The 22,390-nt window shown below is 53.2% G+C and overlaps 1 protein-coding gene across 7 annotated transcripts in view; it reads left to right on the top strand.

The window, feature by feature from the left end:
• AFAP1 (actin filament associated protein 1) overlaps positions 1-21,790 on the top strand; it is a 124,689-nt gene extending 102,899 nt beyond the window's left edge. For 4 of the 7 annotated variants that reach the window (XM_081058634.1, XM_081058635.1, XM_081058633.1 and 1 more), the window contains 6 exons: positions 2,630-2,896; positions 4,752-4,866; positions 8,804-8,968; positions 10,574-10,764; positions 14,223-14,384; positions 17,205-21,790. In XM_081058634.1, coding sequence (XP_080914760.1) covers positions 2,630-2,896; positions 4,752-4,866; positions 8,804-8,968; positions 10,574-10,764; positions 14,223-14,384; positions 17,205-17,231 — 927 coding nt within the window. In that variant the 3' untranslated portion in view covers positions 17,232-21,790. The remainder of the gene's footprint in view (positions 1-2,629; positions 2,897-4,751; positions 4,867-8,803; positions 8,969-10,573; positions 10,765-14,222; positions 14,385-17,204) is intronic. The other 3 variants (XM_081058637.1, XM_081058638.1, XM_081058639.1) reach the window with 1 other exon arrangement.
• Positions 21,791-22,390: the final 600 nt, after the last annotated feature.

The following is a 22,390-nucleotide window of genomic DNA, read 5'->3' as shown; positions in this document are numbered from 1 at the left end:
CCTCCTTCCTTATTTTCCGAGGCTGCTAGTGTCCAGACTCTGTTGGGACTGCTAGGGACTGGAACAAAATCGATGAGGTACAGCCCTAGGCGGCCTCCCAGGCTAGTGGGACAGAAAAGAGTCGGTGGGAGGAGAGCTGCCCGGGACCTGGGCCCTAGGCACCTTTTCGAGTGCAGGTGAAGGCCGGTCAGGTTCATGGTTGGCATGGGCCTTAAGGTGTGAGCAGAGCCACTGTGAAATTCCAGCCTGGCTGCAGCGTCCATCCAACTGAGTCCTGCCTGAGTCTGGGGTGGTCAAGGGCAGGGAGGGGAGTCGCGTCCTGTTCCACAACAAGGAAGCATTAGGGCCAGTCAGTCCCCTCCTTGCCCCCCATTCCCACCACCATCTTTGCCACGGGGCCTCCAGAGTTTGGGGGCCTCCTGGTGCCCAGTGCACCACAGCCCTGCACCCCTGTGGAGAGGCTCGTGTGAGCCCACCCTCTTAGGAAAAGCCCCGCGGTGACCCTTACAAGCAGGGGTCTCAGTCGGGGCGCTGTGTCTGTGCCACACACTGCGCCATTTTCCAGGTGGCCCTGGCTCTCTTGGTCCCCGTTCGCTATGTGCAGCCCCCCGCTCCTTGTGACCGAGAGCCTCAGCCCTGAGCTTGCCCCGCTGTCATCCAGGCAGCGGTCAGCTTCCCGGAGCCTTGGATCTCAGACGAGCTTACTTGGAAAGCTGACACCCACACCTGTCTGGGACTCTCCCTCCCAGAGACCCTTTCTCATCCTCAGAGGGTTTCCTCATGGAAGTATGAGGCTGAGCCTCAGGTTTGGAGGACCAGGGGCTACACAGATACTCAGCTGGTTCCGCTGTCCCAGCCCGCTCTGATCATTGCGTGGGTGCCGGCCGTGCCCGGCTCACTCACAGCTGGATCTTTTGGAAATCGAAACGTGCTGTTCCCAGAGGGCTGCGTTTGGGAATTGTGTCCTGTGGGTGTACTGCCGGCCGGGCATTCTGGTGTCTAGGACATAGTGTCGTGCACAGCTTCGGGGCCCCTGGCTGGTGAAGGCTCTGGAGGCGCAGACCTTCCTCACACCACTTTCCCACACGCCAGACCCTGCCACCAGGCCACCCGTCTCTCGTTAGGAGGGCTGCATTTCTCTGTTCCATGAAGTTCACCCTTCTAACCCCAAACCTGACATCTTAGCAGTGTTTCAAGTTCACTGACCTTACCCTCTCACCGCCCCCCGCCGAGGCCCAAAGCAAGATGAAAGTGAGTCTCAAAAAGGATCTTGGCCCGCACACGTGCAAGCACACACACACTTTTGATCTAGAAACTTCTATGCAGTTTCTGAATCTTCCATGTGATTTAATCCCCTGGTATTTTAAGAAAATGATAGTCTCGTCTGGACCATTTTAACCCTGGACAAATATATGCTCAGTGGTCATTATGAAACTCTCACATCCGAGTTTATCTGCATGTTCCGTTATTTTTAGATTGTAGTTGGGTCCCCAGCATCACAAAAAAAGACACACTGAAGTGATTGCAAAGAAAGAAGAACCCTCCTACTAGGAAATCTTAATGCTTTTTCTATTTTTATAGTAAAAGCCTGTAATTACAGTCTGGCAGAAAGAAGCTCTGCAGGAAGGATATAAAAATAGGGGAAAATGAGCATAATATATGAATTAATTTTTCTTTTTCTTTTTTGTAAACGCAAAGCAATTTATAGAGACCTTTAAAACTTAAAAAGATCTGGTTGCGGTTGTTAGTTTGGGGTTTTGAATGTGTAATTTAATGTCTGTGTCCTAACGTGGCTTGTGGCTATTTCAGTCCTTTATAAGGAGGTTTTCCACTAAAATAATGCCAGTGTATCAATTATACTCGGAGACATCCTATTTTCTGTGATGACCTCATTTCTTTCTTTTTACAGACTGTGTTCTGGTTACGGCACTGTAATCAGCCATAACCACGCATGGGACGCAGTGCAGGCTGACAGCCCCATGACGCCCAGTCCCCGGTGCTGCAGGCGGGGACGGCTCACAGGCCCGAGGCCCATGCAGCGTCCTGTGCTGCGTGCCCTGCGCACAGCTGTTCGGGCCAGCTCGCCTCCACCAGCCCTGTGACCTCTCTGCCTCAGTTTCCTCCTACTTCATAGGACCCCCCTGAGAATTATAGGGTTCGAGATTTGGAATGCACTTAAAACGACTGTCTAGACCATAATGATTACTGTACAACAAGATGAAGCACTTCGCGGGGCTCTCGCCGCGGTTGCTCGGTCCCTGGGCACCCCGTCCGGTTTCCCTTCCCTTCTGTCACGTTGCTTTGCTTTCTGGATCAGGACTTCCGTCCGGAATCTGGTCCTTTAAAGAAAAGAAATGTCAAGTCACTTCTTTTTCCTGCTTTAAAAAAACAGACCAAAAACTTCACAAGCCAGTGATTCTGGGCATGACTTAAGGTAGAAAGAAAATTTTCCTAAAGTAGAAGAGTTCTTCTGAATCAGTTCACCTTTAGTACTTGTGTGTCTGTGTTTTATTGATAACAGCTGGGGGTACGTGCGCATGTCTGGGGGTGCTAATAACGTCTCACTGTGCTAAAATCTGCTGTGCTTTCTGTGGCCAAGACACTAACGACAAAGCTGTGTGTATTACAGTGGGAACCCGAAGATGGCTTTCCTGCTTCCTGTAGCAGAGGCCTGGGAGAAGAGGTGCTTTATGATAACGCAGTCCTGTACGATAACTTGCCGTCTCCGAAAATCTTTGCGCGCCACCCGCCTGCTGACAGGAAGGCTTCTAGGCTATCTACTGACAAACTGTCCTGTAACCATTACAAACACCCCACCTCCTGTGGCCTGCCCTCCGCTCAGTCTGTCACTAACACCTCTTCTGTGGGGAGGGCGTCTCTCGGGCTCGGCTCCCAGGTACAGCATCGCATTCTGTCGTGTTCTAGAAGCCTCTTTCAGTCAGGTTCCTCCTCCAAAGTTTTGCAATGATACCAACTTGTAGTAAGGAGACCCATCAAGGGTAAAGCATAATTTGTTTCTCCCCAGCTAGAAAGTAATTTGCAAGTGCAATCAACGTTTGGCCACCCAGGAACTGATGAAATATTTCTAACTGGTTCTTGGTTTAAGCACCATGTTTCTTTACCTACATCTGGCTCTCTTTCCATTCTTGGAAAACTCCCCAGTGAATTTTATGAATTATGTCATCTAAAGGCAAAGATTCTAAAAAGGACAGAGACTTTTCAGAAGATTCTTGAGCTGCAGGTTTTTTTAATGTTTCCATTACATGTCAGGGAGGAAGGGTGGACTCCAGGTAGTAAGTACTCTTTGATCTTTAAACATTAAATAGGATTGTTCAGAGCACTGTGGTATTTTTCCATAATGAGCATAAAAGTGTGCTCCCTAAAACCAAGTAATAAGGATTATGGATTGTCATTGAATCATTGAATGATATACTTATCATTCAACCTTGATATTGAACTGTTGCTTGTCCCACACCTCACATTTATGGCAAGCTGTAACATTTCAGCATAAATACTGATTTCTGTTTTCACGCATTTTCAACCTAAGAAGTTTTTTATACATTGAATAGAGATCTACACGTCATATGTAAGAATGCTCTACACACACAAAGCAGATGGACACATTTTAGGTTTTTTTCTTTTCCCTCTAGTTTTGCGGTAATCTTAAAAAAAAAAAAAAAAAGGTGAATGCCCAGAAGACTCTAGAATTTCAGATCATGCTGGCATATAGCAACTTCTCCCAACCGATCGGTTTCATCAGAATCCCATGGAAGGTTTTGTTTGTTTTTGGTTTTTAATGACAGTTGTTCAGATCCCAGCTCTGGAAAGTCTCTTGGGTGAGTGTGAGGGGCCCAGACCCCTGTGTGGTCAGGCGTGGGAGCCATTGGCCTCTAGTATTTTTGAGTCCTTATGTCGAAAGTCTGATAGTTTGCTGAGCAAACGGAGGCTCCGAAAGTGTCAGTGACTCGCTCAGCAGCTCCTAGGTGCTGGAGCCAGAATTTGAATCTAGGCTCCACTGCCTCCCGAACATGGGCCCATGGCAGGAGGAGGTGGAGTGATGGAAAAGCATAACCTAGACTTAGCCTTTACCCTCCAGCCGAAAGCATCACACACCCTAAGGCGCACGCCCGCACTTGAGCAAAGTGCAGCATTTGTTGGCCTGCAGCAATCCAAGAAGTAGCGGTACTACTGGATTTTTTTAAAAAACCTGTGGTTGGTCAAAATTTAGTTCAAACTGTGTCTAATCGTGAGCCTTGTTTCCTCAGACGCTGTCAATGAATCAAAAGTAGTTATGATCCCATTAGGGCGCCAGGCAGCTTAGAAGCGCTAGAAGCAGGGTGTGGTTGCACAGTCATGCTGCTCCCCGAAAGAGCGTTCCAGAAGAGAAATGCTGTTTGTCAGAAACAGACTGAAGCAATCTCAGCCCAGGCACGTAGTCCCCCGGTGCCCGACTGCTTGTGCCGGCGTCCAGGCCAGCAGTAGTCATCTCCCAGCAGAAGCATATAACTTTTACTGCATTCCAACTGAGGACATCCTAGGGTCCCTCCATCCTGGAACCTCTTAGCCAGTCGGGGAGACCCCAGCACGCAGTGCTTGGGAACCAGATCGGTTTTCTATGACCCGCATGGTTTTCTGTCTGGGTTACGTGCTACTTAGCGTCAGAGACTGAAACAATTTACTGCAGAAAGAAAACAAAAAACTTTTTTGATCGTTTGTTTGTTTTTGATTTTCTCATATATTTATTTTAACAGTTGAAGGGTAAAAAGCCCCCAGTAGCGTCCAGTGGAGTCACAGGAAAAGGGAAGGCTCTGAGCAGTCAGCAGAAGAAAGCGGATTCGGCAGCCGGCGTGAAGCGCACACCGTCAAGTAAGGTTATCCCTGCTGTCGTGTTCTAGTAGTAGCTGCAGGTTGCAGAGTTGGGCTGGATGAGCCATCTTCCCATCGCCCCACTCAGGGAGACAATGCCGGGTGTGGGGGGTCAGTGGGCCTGATGGGACTGCGGCAGCGTCATCCTCATTTGCTGGGTGGGAGAATGGTGACGATTCTTCCCCCTGCCTTTATGAGAGTTGTATAGGAAAGGAAAAGCAGAGCTGGTTTGTTAACTGTAGAAGTGGTTAAACACATTTAAGTGAGGCAGCGGTACCGTGTTTCCCCAAAAATAAGACCTAGCCGGACCATCACCTCTAATGCGTCTTTTGGAGCAAAAATTAATTTAAAATCCCGGTCTTACTTTAGTAGAGGACCCAGTCTTATTTTAGTTTAAGACCTGGTCTACATCACGTCACGTCACGTCATATCACAACACAACACAACATACCGGGTCTTATATTAATTTTTGCTCCAAAAGACTCATTAGAGCTGATGGTCTGGCTAGGTCTCATTTTCGGGGAAACAGGGTAGGTGCAGGTGGCAGTGCAGCTGCAAGGGCCCTGGACTTGGGGCCCAGGGACCCCGGTTTATGTCCCCAATCTGTTGGGGACTTAGTGACATCAGTCGAGTCATGTACACGCTCTAAACTCAGGTTCCATGTGTTAGCTGTACACGAGTGGCTACTGCGATTTATTTCTATGGTGAAATGACCCAGGTAATAACGGACTCCAGAGCACTGGAGAAATACTGAGTTAGGCAGGATCCTGGTCCCGCATTGCCAGGTGTCGCCTGTCCTCCTGCCTCATTCTCAGAGCCACCTCTGAAGGGTAGGTGTTGTCGTCCACCCGCTGTGCACACGTGGAAATGGCCTCTGAGGGATTCTGTGGCTTCCCCGGGGCTCACAGTGGGGGGATAACAGAACCAGAGTGAGCACCAGGTTTTACCCGAAGCTGGCAGGGGACAGCGAGCAGAAGAGCAGCGACCCAAGGGCACTCGGTACCCTCCCTTTTCTGCAGGTGGATAAAGTAGGACGACACTTATCAGACATAATGGTGTTTCTTCAGCCTGGTGATGCTGGGCGCCTCTTCACTCGGCAGCCAGGTGCCGTGTACCCATGCAAAGCGCTCGGCTTGTTGGTGGGCTGCGAAGATAAGACAGAGTAGGTGCTTGGGTCTGGCAGAGAATCACACAGCGGACACGCAGATGGACCCACTGCAGCACGGGCGCTTACGAGGCTCAGCAGCTCCCGTGGTCTGGGCTGGCAGGGAAGGTTTCCGGGCAGGGAGATGCGAGTCGGGCTGGTGAGTGTGACAGGGTCGGTGGGACGTTGTGTCTCTGCTTTCTGCCTCTGGCTCTGCAGCTGGAGGAGCAGTGTGCGCGTGAATGAATGAGCACGAGCCAGCTGCTTCCAGTCGGCCCTCTGACCACCCGACACTAGCTGACCTCCAAGTGCACCGAGATTTAGTGTCACGGGCAGAGTACACGGGAGTGGGGAGGCTGGCTTTGTCCTTGGCCCTACACAAGGACCAGCCTCAGCAGGATAGGCTGCTTCTGCCCCAGGGAAACCGGTCTGTTCTTCACGTAAACTTGTCTCTGCGGTGGTTCTCCTCAAACGCACGTTTCAGGCAGAAGCCAGTTGGGCCAAATCCTTGTTTATCATTATTTGTGTAATGTGCTGACTTATCGGGACCTTATCTCTTTGGCGACCTCATTTCCTAATGCAGTCGGGTGTGCTTATATTCACTTACAATGTTAGGGTCGTTCACATGGGGCGAGGGATAACTTGTGCTTTCTGTGCGAGGCCCAGGGCCATGCCATTCTGTGAGTACCTGGGCTGATTTTGTTCCCTAGATGATTTATTCATTCCTTTATTTTATGAGACCTTCCGGTGGGAATTTTTATTAACTGTAGTGACATCTAATGGTGACAAAAGAGAAATAATTGCATCTGTGTTTTTGCTGAATTCAGCCAGTTACATTGCAGACTGGATGGGGTTTATTGCATGGGAACCAGACGATGGGGAAATGTATAGGTTACGTACGCATAGAGGTTTGTCGGGGGAGCGTTGTAGCTCAGAAATAAGTGCCTAGAGTTTCGACGTTGCCCTTTGCAAAGTGTCCTGCCCCTGAGCCAGAGAGCAGTGCTTTGGTTTCAGCTGGGTGGTTTGGGCAGCTCAGGCTGTGGTCCCTTTCTACGGTCTGTGTGTGTGTTGTGTTTCTTAGGAAGGGAAAGATGAGTGGGGAGTGGTGACTTCCAGCTGCCCGCATCGGTGCAGTGTTTTGTTGCGATCCCTGTGGTTTGTGTTGCAGGAGTTGATGCATTCGGCAGTTGGGAGCAGTGCTGGAAGCGGCTCCCACTGCCTCTGTGCCCAAGTCGTTGGGGCCTGTGTTCTCACTGACAGTGAGTAGCGCTGCCGGGGCGTGGCCACCACGTCCCAGGTGTCAGCTGCTTCTGTGAGATGGTTTTTGGGTAATACATCGAATTCTTTAAAACCTACAAGGTAGGTCTTACCACGTGTGCTTTACAGTGGGGGGAGCAGAGGCTTGGGGAAAGCAGTTGCCTGCCTGGAATCATAGCCACCTGCCTGGCCCACTGCCTTCATCATTAACTGGTACGCCACTCCCTACCCCTGCTAATGTCGTTTCTAGTCTAGCAGGGCAGTCAGATGTGCAGATAAGTAATTGGGTACGTTGTGGAATATGGAGAGGCTGTGTGTGTGAAGGTCCGAGCGGTTAACTGCCAGAAGCAGTGGGGGACACTGGAAGCTTCGAGAACGGTGGCCCTGGGCCAGTCTCGGCCTTACTGCAGTGTATTTTCACAGAGGCCGTTTCTAAATTACTGTTATCAAAGGCCTGCATAATTAGAGAAAAGCGCACAGGTGCAGGATTTGAATGTCATGTGCAGCAGTGATGTGACGTTGGCCAGATCCCGCCAGTGTCCCTCAGACTGGGTTCCTCTTCATTCATCCCTCATTTTATCTAATGAGCATTTACGGAGTGCTCATTTAATGTTTGTTCTGAGTGCTTTATAAATAGTAACGTAATCCTCTTAACAACCCTATGAGTTATCCCCATTTCACAGACGAGCAACTGAGGCACAGAAAGATTAAGTACCTCGTTCAAGGTCATGCAGCGACAGGTGACAAGCTGGGATTCAGACCTCGACAGTCAGTCGGGTGCAGACCCCACCCTCTGTTGCCTCTTCATTATCTCATTTGTTCATCTGTTCACCCACCGGTACTTGTCACATGCTCAGTCCTCCCCGGTGCCGTCTCAGAGCGGCAGATGTAGCTGCCATCAAGTCAGCAGAACAAGCAGATGGCGGAGTCGCAGGGTCAGATGTGACGGCGTCATGGACATGCTTTCCAAAATACGGACAAACTCCGAGATGACTGGATATTGATAGCCTCCTTTCTCTTCAGGGTGTAGGTTGTTCACTGTCGACCTGAGTTGCCTGCCTGCAAGAGAAGAGAATCAAAGGAATCTCCTAGCATTTTATTTTTGTTTTTTTCAATTGAAGAGCTTAACGTGCCCCCCGCCCCCCTTTTAAAGCTTTTATTTATTTAAGTGTGGTTTTCCAGGACCCATCAGCTCCAAATCAAGTAGTTGTTTCAGTCGAGTTGTGGAGGGCGCAGCTCACTGGCCCACGTGGGGATCGAACCGGCAACCTTGTTGTTAGGAGCGCCAGGCTCTAACCAACTGAGCTAACCGGCCGCCACTGCTATTTTCATTTTTAAAATTTGTTTCAAAGAGTCTCGGATCATTTCAACTGTTCTGTTTTGTTCAAGCTGGTCCTGTTCTTTCTCTTATTGAATCAGTGGAAAGCACTAGTTTTGAGTTCATTTTGCCAAGCTGGCTGATTGAGTCGGCTTTGTGAATCCCCTAATATCTTCTCCGTTAAACCTGATTTTCCACTGCTGCTTTGTTTCCTTAAGATGCTGATCAGTACAAGTATGGCAAGAACCGGGTGGAAGCAGACGCCAAGCGGCTACAGACCAAGGAAGAGGAGCTGCTGAGAAGGAAGGAAGGCCTGCGGAACAGGCTGGCCCAGCTCCGGAAAGAGAGGCGAGACCTGAGGGCCGCCATTGAAGTGAACGCCGGTAAGAGGCGCCCACTCGTGTCAGAGTCTAGATGGCCTCTGTCCTGCCTGCAGGGCCTGTAGCTCAGTCGGCTCTCGTCTTAGTAAGACCCCGTCATTCGTGCAGTGCTTCTTGGAGTCGGGAAGCGTTGCTGGTGAGCTCAGGGCAGGTGCCAAGGTGATGGAATGACGGAACAGGCAGCGGTCCAGGCCTGGCCCTCCCCCTGCCCGCTGAAGCTGGCAGGTGCCGGGGAGCTGTCCCGGCCTCCAGGGCGGACGGCCTAGAGCCTGAGCACTGTGTGCGCTGAGGCAGTTGGGTTTCTCAGCAGGAAGACGGCCCACAGGGCAGGTCCTGTTCAGAAGCCCACGTAGAGGTCTCTGGATGGTGGAAGGAGCCCTCTATTCCCTGAGAAGGGACTGCTGAGAGGAGGCAATGTCTGAGTTCTTGGAAGGGAGGAGGGGAAGAGGCCAGGCCAGTGGCAAGAAGCCCCGGAGAGGAGCTGAGCATCTGGCAGGCAGTCACGGGGAAGCGAGTGAGGTACTGTCTGCATCAGGCGTATTCTCGCCGGCAGGAGCGAGGTGTGCAGTTCCTGGCCCTGGGGAAGTTCGTGCTCCGTGGCTCCAGATTGTTCTGACCCTGGGGCAGAACTGACTCTTTAGATTTCCATGCTGGGAGCTCGGAGCGGGAGGGGCAGGGCAGGCGGGCTGGTGTGGAGAACGGGATGGTCTGGAGGGGAAATGCCTACTCTCAGGTGGTCACCGTGCAGGGACGAGGTGGCGCGCAGGCGCACGGAATTTGAGCCTTTTCTGACTTTGTGCCGAAAGGAGTTTTAGGAAAGGAAGTGCTTTTGGAGTTTAAAGAATGGGAGGCAGCTGTTGGCTGAGCAGATCAGAGCTAACCTGTGGCAGGAGGCGGCATGAGACATGTAGCACAAGGCCGCCTGGGGCGAGTCAGAGCTAAGTCAGGGAATTGTCCAGGCGTAGGATAGTGAAGATGCAGAGATTCCAGCGGCTTTGGGCCTCGAAAACTGAGAAGGTCACGTGCCACGAGCACTAGACCAGGGCCATGGGCACCAGTCGGTCATTGCCTTGAATCAGTTCTCTTGTCTGTCCAATGGGTACGGCACCTGCCTTCCTGTGCCACTGGAACCATGTCAACTAAAATAAATGGAGCAGGTGAACTTGAAGAAACGTGTGTCGTGTTCTGTGGAGGGGCAGGCTGTGTTGTATTGTGACCACAGGGGCAGAGCAGGTGACTCACGAGGATGTGGTAGAAGGATTAGGACAGGAAAATACTCAGACTTTCCAAGTCAGTGACGCCTTTGAAAGCCATACAGTTTAATTCCACATTTTAAAATGAGTGTATTGGGGCACAGGGCCAGAACTGGAATTTGTGAGAATCAGGGTCTCCTGCTTCCTGGTCCATATTCTCCCAGCTGCAGCCAAGGCAGTTGGTGAGAAAATGACTTGGTTCCTTTAAAGAACAGTTGAGTTTTGTAGGGAGGACTCAAGTCAGGGGAGCTCAACCCCCGAAATCTTACAGAGCCCCCTGTCAGGGAACCAAGCGTCTGCCCGCTGGTACTGTGACCCTTTGTGGTTGGACCACACCGTTTCTCTGGGCTTTCAGGCAGGAAGACCCAGCTGATCCTGGAGGAGAAGTTGAAGACCCTGGAGGAGGAGTGTAAGCAGAAGGAGACAGCGCGCGTCAACCTGGAGCTGGAGCTGACGGAGGTCAAGGAGAGCCTGAGGAAAGCCCTGGCTGGCGGCATCACCCTGGGGCTGGCCATCGAGCCGCGGTCAGGGACCTCCAGTCCACAGGTAACGTCTGCCAGTGCCCCGAAGTGGCTGCGCGGTCGCGGGCGTCCCGGGAAATGCCTGCGTGGTCGTCCCCTAGCCTCAGCACGGCAGATACACAACTTCCTCACCTGTGTGTTAAGTTCACTGACGTTAGGTGTTCTAATGCTTTCTCTGAACTTTTAACAAGGGGGCGGAGACGCCAAGTCTGTTTCTTCCCCGTTACAAAATCTGGTTGTAAAAGGTACAGTCCTGCTTGTCCCTTTTGAATCATGTCCTAATTTGATGCCGCTTCATGAGGTAGACACTTGAGTTCAGTGTAGCTGATTCTTACAAAACGTCTAGCATGTCCTTAAGTTGTGCCAGGCCCTGGGGAACTGGCAATGAACGAAGCAGTCAGTATCCTCTTCGATTCGAAGAGAACAAATGGAAATTATTTGTCACGCGAGAATTACCGCCTTACCTTAATGATAATCATGTACCGTTCGCTCATTTGTCTTTTCCACTGAGTATTCCATGGACCCCTTCCCACCCGGTGAGGCGGCCATTACTGCTTCCATTTTACAATGAGGAATGCAGGCCCAGAGAAGGAAAGGGAGCGCGCCCGAGAGCAGACAGCTAACACAGGCGGGCCTGAACCCAGCTCTTTCCTCCTCAGCTGCGGGCCACCACCACCCCCCACGTCCCCTTCCCGAGGGCTCGCTTCCGGTCCTTTCCAAACCGGCAAAATGCCCCTCCCCACAGCACTGGGGCGGCTCCATGGGGAAGATAAGATGTATGGATTCATGGGCGTGTGGCACCCTTCACCACTGCCCACCAGCCCCGCCACACCCCCTGGTTCACCTCATTTGCCCACTCTCCACAGAAACCATCTCAAAACGTCTCCCTTCTCCTCCAAACCCCGTTTTCCGGTCCCTTCCAGTGAGCTTCTCCCCACACTTGCGGAGATGCCTCCCCTCTTGCCAGAGCTCTTCTAGCAGCACGGCATTTGCTCCCATCACCAAAACCACGACACCCACCGTGGGCCACTTCTTTCAGCCACAGCTGAGTGGGGTGTTTGGGAAGCAGCTCTGGGATCACACAGGCCAGTATTTGAGGTGACTCAACTTCTCTCAGCTGCGGTTTTCATCTGTAAAATGCGGGCAGTAGTATTCCCTACTGCCGGGATCGTGTATGGTGAAGCTCTTGGCACAGTGCCTCGCCAAAGAAAGTGTTTGCTCCTCGATTCCGATACGTTAGCTCATTCATTCATTCATTCACTCATTCATTCATTCATTCCACAACTTATGGGCATATATATACCCTGCTTTCTCTGGGTGCCAGGAACTGCTCTCGGGGCCCAGCAGTGAACTTAATAGATGAGCATCGCTGTTTTCACAGAGCTTATATTCTAGTGAGGGGAGACAGCCCAGTAAAACATTTATGTCACATGTTGATAAGTGCTATGGAGAGGACAGCAGGCAACGGGGTGCTCTTAGAGCCCAAGGCCTGAGGGCGACGCAGACTTCTAAGTGTTCCACGTAAACGGGGCCGAGGGCACAGGGAGGGCATTTCTAACTGGAGGTGGTGGTAAGGCTGTGAGCCCTGCCCGACATGGGGCAGGCCCCTGGTCACCCTTGTCAGAGTTGGGCTGGAGGCAGGGCAGCATGTGGCCCCTGTGGCCCTCTTGACCTCCCTGGAGGGTGGGCTGAGGAACTGCTGGCATTGCCACCTTTGGGTCCCCTTAGAGGGGACGTGCTACGCCTCAGACCCCAACCTCTGACCACAGGTGCCGTCTGACCTTCTCTCCTGTATCTTCAGCTCTTCCCCCCCTCACTTCCTCCAAAGCATTTCTAGATCCTCTAGTTTGTTCCATCTTAAAAGAAGGATTCTGCCTTGGCCCCACATTCCTCTCCAGTTACCGTCCTGTGGCCCACACCTTTTCTTTCCTATTAAACTGGAAATGGTGGTCTTTACTCAGGGTGTCCAGCTCAGCCGGCTCACTTCACTCGCTGTGGCTTGGCTCCTCCCTGAACCTGCTTTCATCAAGGTGACCTCCAGAACTAGCACCTTTCTGTGTGTGCGGTGACCCCACATTTCCTGGGTCTTTTCCTGACTCTCAAGAGTCTCGCTCTTGGCCCCCTTTTCTCTTTGGCCCAGATAGTCAGGTACGTCTTTCTGAAGCTGTAGGACCTGCGTTGGAGCTCGCACTCAGACCACGGGCTTGCCGTTTCCTCTCTTTTGAGGACCTCTCCCTGGACTTGGGTTGCCATCATGTGCCCGGCGTCGCAGCTCGGCGTCTTTCCTGCCCAGACCATGTCCTCGGACTAGCAGCTTGTTAGAGGGACGCGTCCCAGAGGAGTGGCACATGCTGCCGAGCCTGTCGCAGGGAGAGATGGTATTAATGTCTCCATCCCCCACGCCCTCTCGGCCAAAGCTGCCTTTTGAAAGCATTTCCAAGAAACCAGGACATGGGCGAAGCTGGCTGCTAGGGGCCCATGGTCAGCAGCCCCACGGGGGTTCTAAATGACGTTCTCATGGCACATGGAGCACTGTTCTCCCAAAGCAGTGTGCCGTGTGACCTGGCCAGGGATGGTCGTGGCACATCACACAGGAACAACAGCAGCTGTTTCCTCGGAGCCCTGATGTGGGTATTGCTGTGGCTTCCCCCAGAAGACCCTCCTGGAAGGACCACGGCTGGGAGTCTGGGCCCCGGAAAGGACATGCTGTTCACTTCAGGCTTCCAGAAAACGTCTTCCTTGGGCGTGTGCTCACTGTGCTGTGAGCTGCCAGAACCCTCCGTGGGGTCTGCGCTTGGGTCACTTCAGTGAGCCGCAGCCACAGCGGCACTGCCAGGAGCTCAGGGCCCGGGCTGCCGCTGGTCGAGGGCCCCGTGTTTCTGTGGCCTGCGTGCCACAGGTGGCTGCGGACAGAAGTCATCTTGGAAATCAGAGAGCACTGTGCACAGGGACACGTTGGAGGCTGCGTGATGGGGCTGGAGGGGCCGCATTGAATGCGGGGATGTGGCTTGCAGCCCGCCTTCCCCACCTCCCGTCAGCAGCCTCACTCGGTCTTTCTGTCTGTAAAATGGACGTGTGAAAGTCGCACTTAGAGTTATATTTATAGGTACAGTAGCACCTCGGTTTTCGAATGTCTCCGTTGACGAACATTTTGGTTTACGAACGCTGTAAACCCAGAAGTAAATGCTTCGGTTTTCAAACACGCCTCAGAAGTCGAACATGTCACGGGGTTTCTGCTGAGTGCAAGATCCTGAGGCCAAGCTGTCGGCTGTTTTCAAAAGTTTCAGAACTCGAATGGCCTTCCGGGACGGATTATGTTCGAAAACCGAGGTACCGCTGTATATGTGTATATGCTGGTCCTTATTATTATTATTTTTGCCTATTTCCAAAACCCGTTGTTGTCTTTAAAATGAACTGTTTCCTGCTGGGAAGTAGTGATGGCTTGGAAAGCACAGCTCACACAGGTCTTGTCTCTGTGTTAAGTCTCCAGTCTTCAGGCACCGGACTGTGGAGAACTCGCCCATGTCCAGCTGTGAGACCAGTGACGCCGAGGGCCCGCTGCCTGTGAACAGCGCGGCCGTCCTAAAGAAGAGCCAGCCAGCCGGCAGCTCCCCCTGCCGGGGACACGTACTTCGGAAGGCCAAGGTCAGTGCCTCACGCCTCGTGCTGGCAGGGTACACCAAAACTGATGGGGGGGGGGGCACAGGCGGATGGAGGCGCAGGCTGATAGGGGCGCAGGCTAATGGGGGCGCAGGCTGATAGGGGCGCAGGCTGATGGGCACAGGCTGATGGGGGCGCAGACTGATGTGGGGGGCACAGGCACATCGCAGGCACTTCAGCTTCAGGCTCTTGCGGGAGGGACGAAGGAGTTCTACACCTTCCATTAGATGTCATTTCTGGATGTCTTCCAGTCCTTCCAACAGTCAGACCCTCCTTCGGGCATTTTTTTCAAAGGCACAAAGGACCAGAACCTTCCCGAAGGCGGTTACCATCTAGTGTCAGGAAAGCCAGCGGCTCTGCTCTGTCTCAGGAGCGGGCAGGACTCCTGGCTTCTCCTGACGTGGTTTCTCACTGGGGGCGTAGAGCCTGGGGCAGCGGACCTGGAACTCTGTCCAGGCGCCGTCTTCTCCAGCCGCCCACCCTCAGCCTTATCCATCAGTCATTGAGGGCAGTGGGGACTCTTAGGTCCGTCCTATAGCATCTTCCGGTCTCTGGTGCGATCAGCCACTAACACTTTTTGATGCTAAACTTACAACTGTCTGAAAAATCTAAAAGCTGCTTGTAGTTCGTCAAAGCAGTATCGTTTATCTTGATGGCAGTGACTGACGTGTGTCATATGGAAATACCATCCTCGGTACAATGGCAGTAATTCACCCAGGTGAATTTAATTTGTTCTGACAAATGTGGAGGCCAGACGTCCTCCCTTCACTGCCTCTGGGGCCTGCTTTTGCTGTCATGACTTTTGTCTCTGGCAGCGCGGGAGTCCATTCCAAATTGGCTAGAAATATGTTGTTTTCTGCAAGGGGGGTCTGGTGTTAGATAAGAAAGCGAATGTTAACCGCAGGCTACACTTGATGTGTTCACGGGACGGTCCCTGGTGACCCACCCCTGGAGAATTGGTCCTTCACAGTAGACGTGTTGGACTGAAGACTGTGGGGTGGTCAGTTTGGAGAAAAGAAGGCTTGTTGGGCGTCATTCTGCGACTTTCCTCAGCATTCACCAGGTGTTCTTGGTTTGCAACTGTTGTGCTCATCTACAGGGGACTGTGTTTTTACTGAGAGATTTAGAACTAAGCTGCCCAATGAAATCCCCTAATGATTTGCAGATGAGAAGTGCCGTACAAGTATTTCAGTTATTTGGTTCTTTACTGTCGCAGAAAGCAGACTTACAGTTATGCAAGTGAAGCCTCCGGAAGGGCTGCCCTCACTGGCTGTGCCCACCCCATCCAGAGGCCCGGGCACTCCAGCTCCTGCCGCTTTGTCACGACCGGCCCACACTCACAGGGGAACATGCAGGCAACACGGAGGAAGCAGCCAGGAGGAGTCTTGCTAAAAGAATGGGATTGGATGGGGTGGGGGGGAGACCAGATTCCTGAAAATAGTGACAGGGGACCACGGCCGCAGGAGGGGGAGCAGTGTGGCCTTTTGACTCGGGAACCGTCATCCACTTGTAGGTCCCTCACACACGTGGTCTTGTCTGCCCGCCCCTCCTCGTTCTTAGGAGCAGACCCGTCCGACTCATTCTGGGTCCCAACGTGTTATCCCAGGCCGTATTCGGAAAATGCTTCCAGTTCCTGCTGAGGGCGCTCTGAGCACGAGATAACGCGGTCTGGGAGAGTCAGACTGCTTCAAGTCACCTGTCAGGGGTTCCTTAGCTGAGGAGGGGCTCAGAAGTGGCCACGACGTCCAGCACCAGGCCCAGCATGTGTGCCCACGGAGCTCTGCTCCCCCGGGCACGGGGGCTGCGGCCGTGTGTTCAGAGCTGTGTATGGGAGCCATTTCCAAAGGCATCGGCGCTGGGCTGCCCCACAGGTTGCACCAGCCGTTTACATGCCCTGCCTTTCTGAACCGCACTGCCAGGGCCTCCGGGCTGGGCAGTGTCCCTGGAACTGTCCATCTGGTCCTCTGCTTGGTGGCGGTGTTACCACTGCTGAATGTAGGTGGTGGGCACTGGCAGTGTCTGCAGGTGGCAGTCCGTGTTCTCGTTGAGACCGGCAGTGCCAAGCTTGGTGAGCCGGGCAGAGACTGCCAGTTAGTGCTGCTCTCGTGTCTTGTCCTCCCAGCATCTCCTCTACTGACAGCGGCCCACATGGTTCTCCCAGGGGGACAGAGAAAGGAGACAGGACCCCATATGCCCTGGGAAGCAGCCAGGAGTCTCGCCCACGGCCTCCCTACACGAGTGGGACAGGGCAGGGGTTTCCTGGGACCCAGACGGCCTGTCCTCCTCTCTGCAGAACCAGGTGCTGAGTGCTCGCAGGTGGTTATGTAGCTCTGTTTTGGTGTATGCCAGTGTGCTAATAACTTGCTTTTAACCATTCACTGCACTTGAACTTTTGATTCTAGAAAAGGTGAGACATTCTTGATTTTATACGGTATGTGAGGGTGTGCAGTGCGCTCATGGCCCAGTGAGGAACGCCGGGACACCCCGTCGGAGTCGGGCGTTTGCATCAGAGCAGCACGGGGGACGCACCGTGCACCGAGGGGGGAAGGGAAGGCCCTGCTCGGGGAGCAGGCCACGTGGCGCGGACGGCCACACACGATTTCTCCTTGGGTCTTCGGGCACTTCCGAGTCCTGGGCAGGACTCCCGCTGCTCTGATTTGGGGGCCGTGAGGTCATTGTGGTTATCATCCTGAGGAGCTGCCGTCCAGCCCCCTCCCACACCCTCCCGGCCACAGATACGACCAGGTGTCTGGTGGCCCCTGCCGCTTGGCTCTGTCCAACTCTTGCTGTCATTTCCCTTGTCAGGAATGGGAGCTGAAGAACGGGACATAGAGGAGATGTGGGAGCGCTCCAGCGCCAGCAGGCGTCGCCGCCCGGTACCACCCGCAGGAAGCTGTCTGTGCCCACGTGGCCCCCACACGCGGCAGGATTCGGGGTTTGTGACTGAGCTCCGAGGCCCGTCCCCAGACCCGGCTCATGTGTATTCTTTCTACTGTATAATGGTGTCCTTTAAAGAAATTTACCTGTACCACTTTGGTTTCCAACTTCATTTGTTAAAAACAAAAAGGGATGAAAGGTATTGTAAAAGAATCTTGTGGCAGATGAAGAAATTGCATCTTTTCACCCAGCAAAACGATGGCTTGAACCAGTGTCAGCCCAACCCCAGACTGAAGGTGAACAGGGCTGTGGGCCCCGAGTCCTCGGCGTGGCCTCTCCAGCAAGTGTCACCAGCGCCCGTGGGCACTGGGCCTGCCTTGCCCGTCTGCCAGGGACGCCTGGATGCTCGTGGCTGCGATGCGCATGGCACGACCCCCTAGTGTGTCTGTGTCCCCTCCCACACACCTGTCCACTTGTCCCTTGAGGTAAAGTCCTGAGGAATTGTTCTGTGATACATTTTTTACCTTTTAATGTTTCTTTTCTGGACAGATGCTTTTGTCACCTGGACAAGAAAAGCTGCCATTCTTTTTAAATTTTCAAAAAATGTTCTCTTGATCGTGTGCTGCACTTAGCAATAAGGGGTTTTCAGAGATTCGTATCATGATCTATTAGTTATTTGTACTGCTTCGGAAAGGCGGCGAGGGTGTCTGATACTCCACTGAGGTGCGGCCCAGCGTCTCTCCCACTGCGGGGCTGGCGGGCGGTCCTCACCTGCGCAGCCTCAGGGTCCCGGTTAGACACTTACCGATGGCGTGGGTCCCTCCTGTGCAAAGGGAGCAGGTTCTGGAAGTCGTAAGTTCTAGAACCTTAGCGTCACAGAGCACGAGAAGGACCGAGAGCGAGAGAGCGAGAGAGAGAGCGCGTGCGCGCTCCTGGTCCCCTCCACACCCCCTGCTCCAGTTTGCAGATTGAGGCCCTGCGCGCATCCGTGGACTGGGTGCGACCCTCCTCCAGACACGCGGGCTGTGTTGGCTTCCTCGTCGCTTTTCCTGTTTGCCTCCTGTGTGGGCTTTCTGGGGGTAACCAGGCCTGAGGCATAAAGGGGACAGAGATGTGGCTTCTACCCCTTGGGCCTCAGAACCACACTTCTGTGTCTCCAGGGACGCCCTCAGGAATTGTTACGAAGGTGCAGGCAGCCCTCGCGGACTGACGCGTGGCAGCAGGGCACGCGTGGAGGGCTCTTGCTACCGAAACGTGGAGCCGGGGTGAGGCGCGGCGGTCCTGCCCAGGCACCCTGCCCTCGCGGCACATCCCGGGGCCACCGCCCCTCCCGCAGGCGCTGTGGGCAGGGCCGTTTCATGCCAGGGCCGTCCGTGTGCGGGGCCGTATGATTTGACTGGCGAGGCCAGGGAACCAGTCTCTTCTGGTGCAGAAGGAAGTTTTCCAACAAGAATCGGAAGCTGTTTAACTGGAGTCCACCTGAAACTTGAATTTATTGCAAAGCCCTGTGCCGGGAGTATTTGTGGTTCCTGGGCTGTCACCTGGCCCTGTCACCGACGCCCCCGGCTTAGCAGGCTGACGCACATCCCATCAACATGGGCACGGTAGACGCCAGCAAGTCCAAGCCGGAAGCTGGAGGGAGCCCCAAAGCCTCAGGCCCTCTTCCCGCCAGTGCTGGCGGGGCCGTCTCCTCCCCTTGGCCCTCAGTGCACTGCGCCCAGTGCAGCTCCTGTTCTGTGAAGGGAAAGGGATGTTCTCCCCCAGCTCTCTGCTGCCTGCGGGGCCGGCACCGTTCCCCCACTGAAGGCTCGCGGGCCTTGCTGCTGGCAGCCAGCTCTGCCCGGAGGACTGCCAGCTTTCCACTGTCCTTAGGAAGGGAGGCCCCGGCAGCCTGTGTTCTCGACCTCAGCCGGCGGAGGTGGGCGGCCCTGAGGCGGCGGGTGCACCACCAGCTGGCCGCGGCCAAGGACGCAGCCGGTCGGGACGCGGACCCTGGTCTGCAGACTCCTGGCTACACGGTTTGTTTCTCAAGCCCTAGGTCTTAAATCACTTTCAGAACCATTAGCCTTTTAAAGAGGATGGTGAACTTAAATCCCGTTGGGTTCCACGGAGCCGTGTAAAATGGGCCCCGTGAGGGCGAGGCTGCTGGTAGCGTATGTTCCCCTCCATGTTTTAGATTTGATCGGAAAGTTAGTTTAAAGCACTTGCTTCAAAATAAGTTATTTATTTGTATATGTTCAATATAGTTTTTAATTTATATCTGTATATATTAGACACACCTGAGACATCTTGTCGGGAATCTGACAGTGACCTCGTTGTATCACCCTCCCAAACTGGGCCCCGGGGGTGGCCCTGCCACACGGATGGAGCCGGTGGGTGTGTGAGAGCCTGACCCACCCAGTCCCTCGCTGCTGGGGCGCAGATCACGCTCCACAGGGAGAAGTCAGATTCCCTTAGAAATGTCCCCCGTTCCCTTAACAGTCATGTTCCCAGAGTCCTGACCAAAAGTGGTAGGAACGTGGTGCCACATGGGGTGGGGGCCTGGCATGTGCTGCCCCGGGCTCCCGCCTTTCGGACCCGAAGCCATGCTCTCAGCCTCAGCGTTCTGCTTCCGGCTCCCTTTTGGTAAGGTGCCATCACTCTGTGAGGTCCCCTCCACTTTTATATTTTTATACTGTTTTGAGCTCCCTCGCCAACGTTTTGCACAAAAACAGTGATGGGGAAGAGCCCTTTATGTCACCACTGCTGTGGACGTGCCGGAAGCATTCGCTGCCCCTCTGCCCAGAGTCTGCAGTGGGGTCCGTGAGGGCACCCAAGCCAGCAGGCCTCGTCCGGCCTCAGGACGGTCCCACCACCTGCCGGGGCACCAGAGTGGGGCTGGGGAATGACTGGGCCCAGGTGCTGGACTCAGCGTCCAGAAGGCGAGGCCTCTCGCACGGATTCTCCCACGGTCTCCTGTTGGGAGGCCTGGTGACGTTAGGTCATAGGGCAAGGTCAGTCTTGTCCCCTGTAGGTGCACTTGAGCTGACCAGGCCTGGCCTTCACCTCGTCCACTTGTCCGGAGCTGTTTTTAGCTGTTCTAAAAACCCCAAGCCACTCGAGTGGGTTGGAGGGTGCCACCTTTTGCAAAGTCTGTTTCACAATATGTGTCTTAGGCCGTGAAGGCCACCCCAGGGAGCTGCAGGTTCACTTTCATCATGGCGACAGTTTGAACTTCTGTGCAGGTTTCCAAGGGGACAACTGTGATGCTGCGGGTGGGCATGGGGGCTGTGGGTGAGACTCATGCCACACCTCTTTCCAGAAGGGAGTGTTAACTGTCAGCAGCTGTTTGGGGGGCATGTAAATGCTGCCCACAGACCCAGCTCACCAGGCACTGTTCTCTGTTTATTCACCAAGTCACATGATGGGAACCTCCTGAGGATGGGCAGCTGGTTGGGCTCCTTCAGGCCCACTCTGTCACCAGAGAAGCTGGCGGTGTCACCTCTGTGCCTGGCGCAGCTGGCAGGGGGCTGACCGCCATCCAGCCAGTGCTGACCCTTATATAGCGCCTCTTCCAGGAGCACGGCGACCGGAAGTCTAGGCAGGTGCTTCCCCTTTATATAAAGGCCACAGCGACACTGAAATGTTAAACTATCGCCTTCCTCCTTTTTACTAAAATAATTTTTAATGGGGAAAAGAATTTCAAATCATGGCGTAGTTTTAAAGAGGGCAGTTATTAGGTTTTGTGCCTCATTATGCCCATGACAGGCTAGCTTGATACTGTGAAATAAACTAAACTTTTCGTGCCATGCACACACACAGCACCGCGCCACAGCAAAAGCAGGACAGCTTGTCCCTGGGGAGCTGCTGGCTTCACTCGGGTGCACCCTCTTGCCCGTCTCTTGTAGAGTGTTTCCAGTTACGCTCCTCCCGAAAAGCTTACCCTGATGGTGTAGAAGTGCGACCAGGTAGCTCTATTTGACACCATGGGAGCCATTTTCCAAATGGGCTCATAATTCATCAGCTCATAATTCTTGGGGACCAAAGGTGTTTTCTATAATCTTTGTATTTGATTTTCTGACGAGAAGGGATGTTTAAATTTTAACATCAACTTTTAAATTACAGGTCTTCAACATTAAGTGACTGTGCTATACATTGTAATATGTTTTCATAGTAAGAATGTAATTATTTCCTTATTGTATTTTTTAAAAACTAAAGTCATATTTAAAATTCTCTTTGAAAGAAGCAGGCAGGAAACAGGAAAGATTTTTTTTAATTAAATATGTTGGCAGTGCCCGTTTTAAATGACTGTAAATATGTTTTCATATGTGTTTCTCAATGTATTTAATTCATAAAGGGAAAAGTTTTATCAGAAATGGAAATACCAGTGTTCCATCCATTTGCCCCATTTTGTAGTCGCCTCACTTGAATTTCTTTACTACGGGATTTTTCTACTGTTTTACACGGTGTAGCCCAGACTGGCGCCCTGCGGCGTGACGCATTTGTGTATTATTAATAAAAGTCTTCCAACCAGGCGTCCTTGTCTCGACCAACCTGCTTTGAAGTGCAGATGAGGAAGTCACTCGGTTTCTCGTGGTCTTCCTTCGTGTTGCATGGACGCAGCTTGAGGGGTGTGATGGGTAAGAAGTAACTGGCGAAGGGAGAAGAGGAGAATAGCTTTGTTGCTGTTAGCAAGAATCCTCCACTTTCACGGAAGAACCATAGTTGTTTTATTGTTGTTTTGAAGTGCCTTTTAGTCCACAGACTTGAATATTAAATTCAAGAAGTGATTGTGTACCTGCCAAGCGTCATGCTCTGTGCCAGGCGCTGGAAATAGGGATGGATCCGGTGTGACTTGCTCTCAGGGAGCTCCCTCGCATCTGGGTGACCCCGGTGTGCTCTGGGAACACAGGATCCGATGGGGATTTCTGGAGCCGTGGGAGAAAGAGCGGCTGCCTTGGAGACAGTCGGGGCGGGTTTGCAGGAGGGTGGGTATCGGAGCTGGGTCGTGGTGTCTAGGAGTTTGGCAGGGAGAGAAGACGTTCCCATGGGAGCCACCAGCTCGAGCGGAGGGTGGAGGAAGGGGACTACGAGCCAGTGGGACAGAGGCTGGCAGCTGCACAGAGCAGGGACCC

Source organism: Rhinolophus hipposideros (assembly GCF_964194185.1).
Source record: "Rhinolophus hipposideros genome assembly, chromosome: 1".
Taxonomy (NCBI): domain Eukaryota; kingdom Metazoa; phylum Chordata; class Mammalia; order Chiroptera; family Rhinolophidae; genus Rhinolophus; species Rhinolophus hipposideros.
Note: the sequence above shows the minus strand (reverse complement) of the source record. Positions and strands in the feature narration are given on the sequence as shown.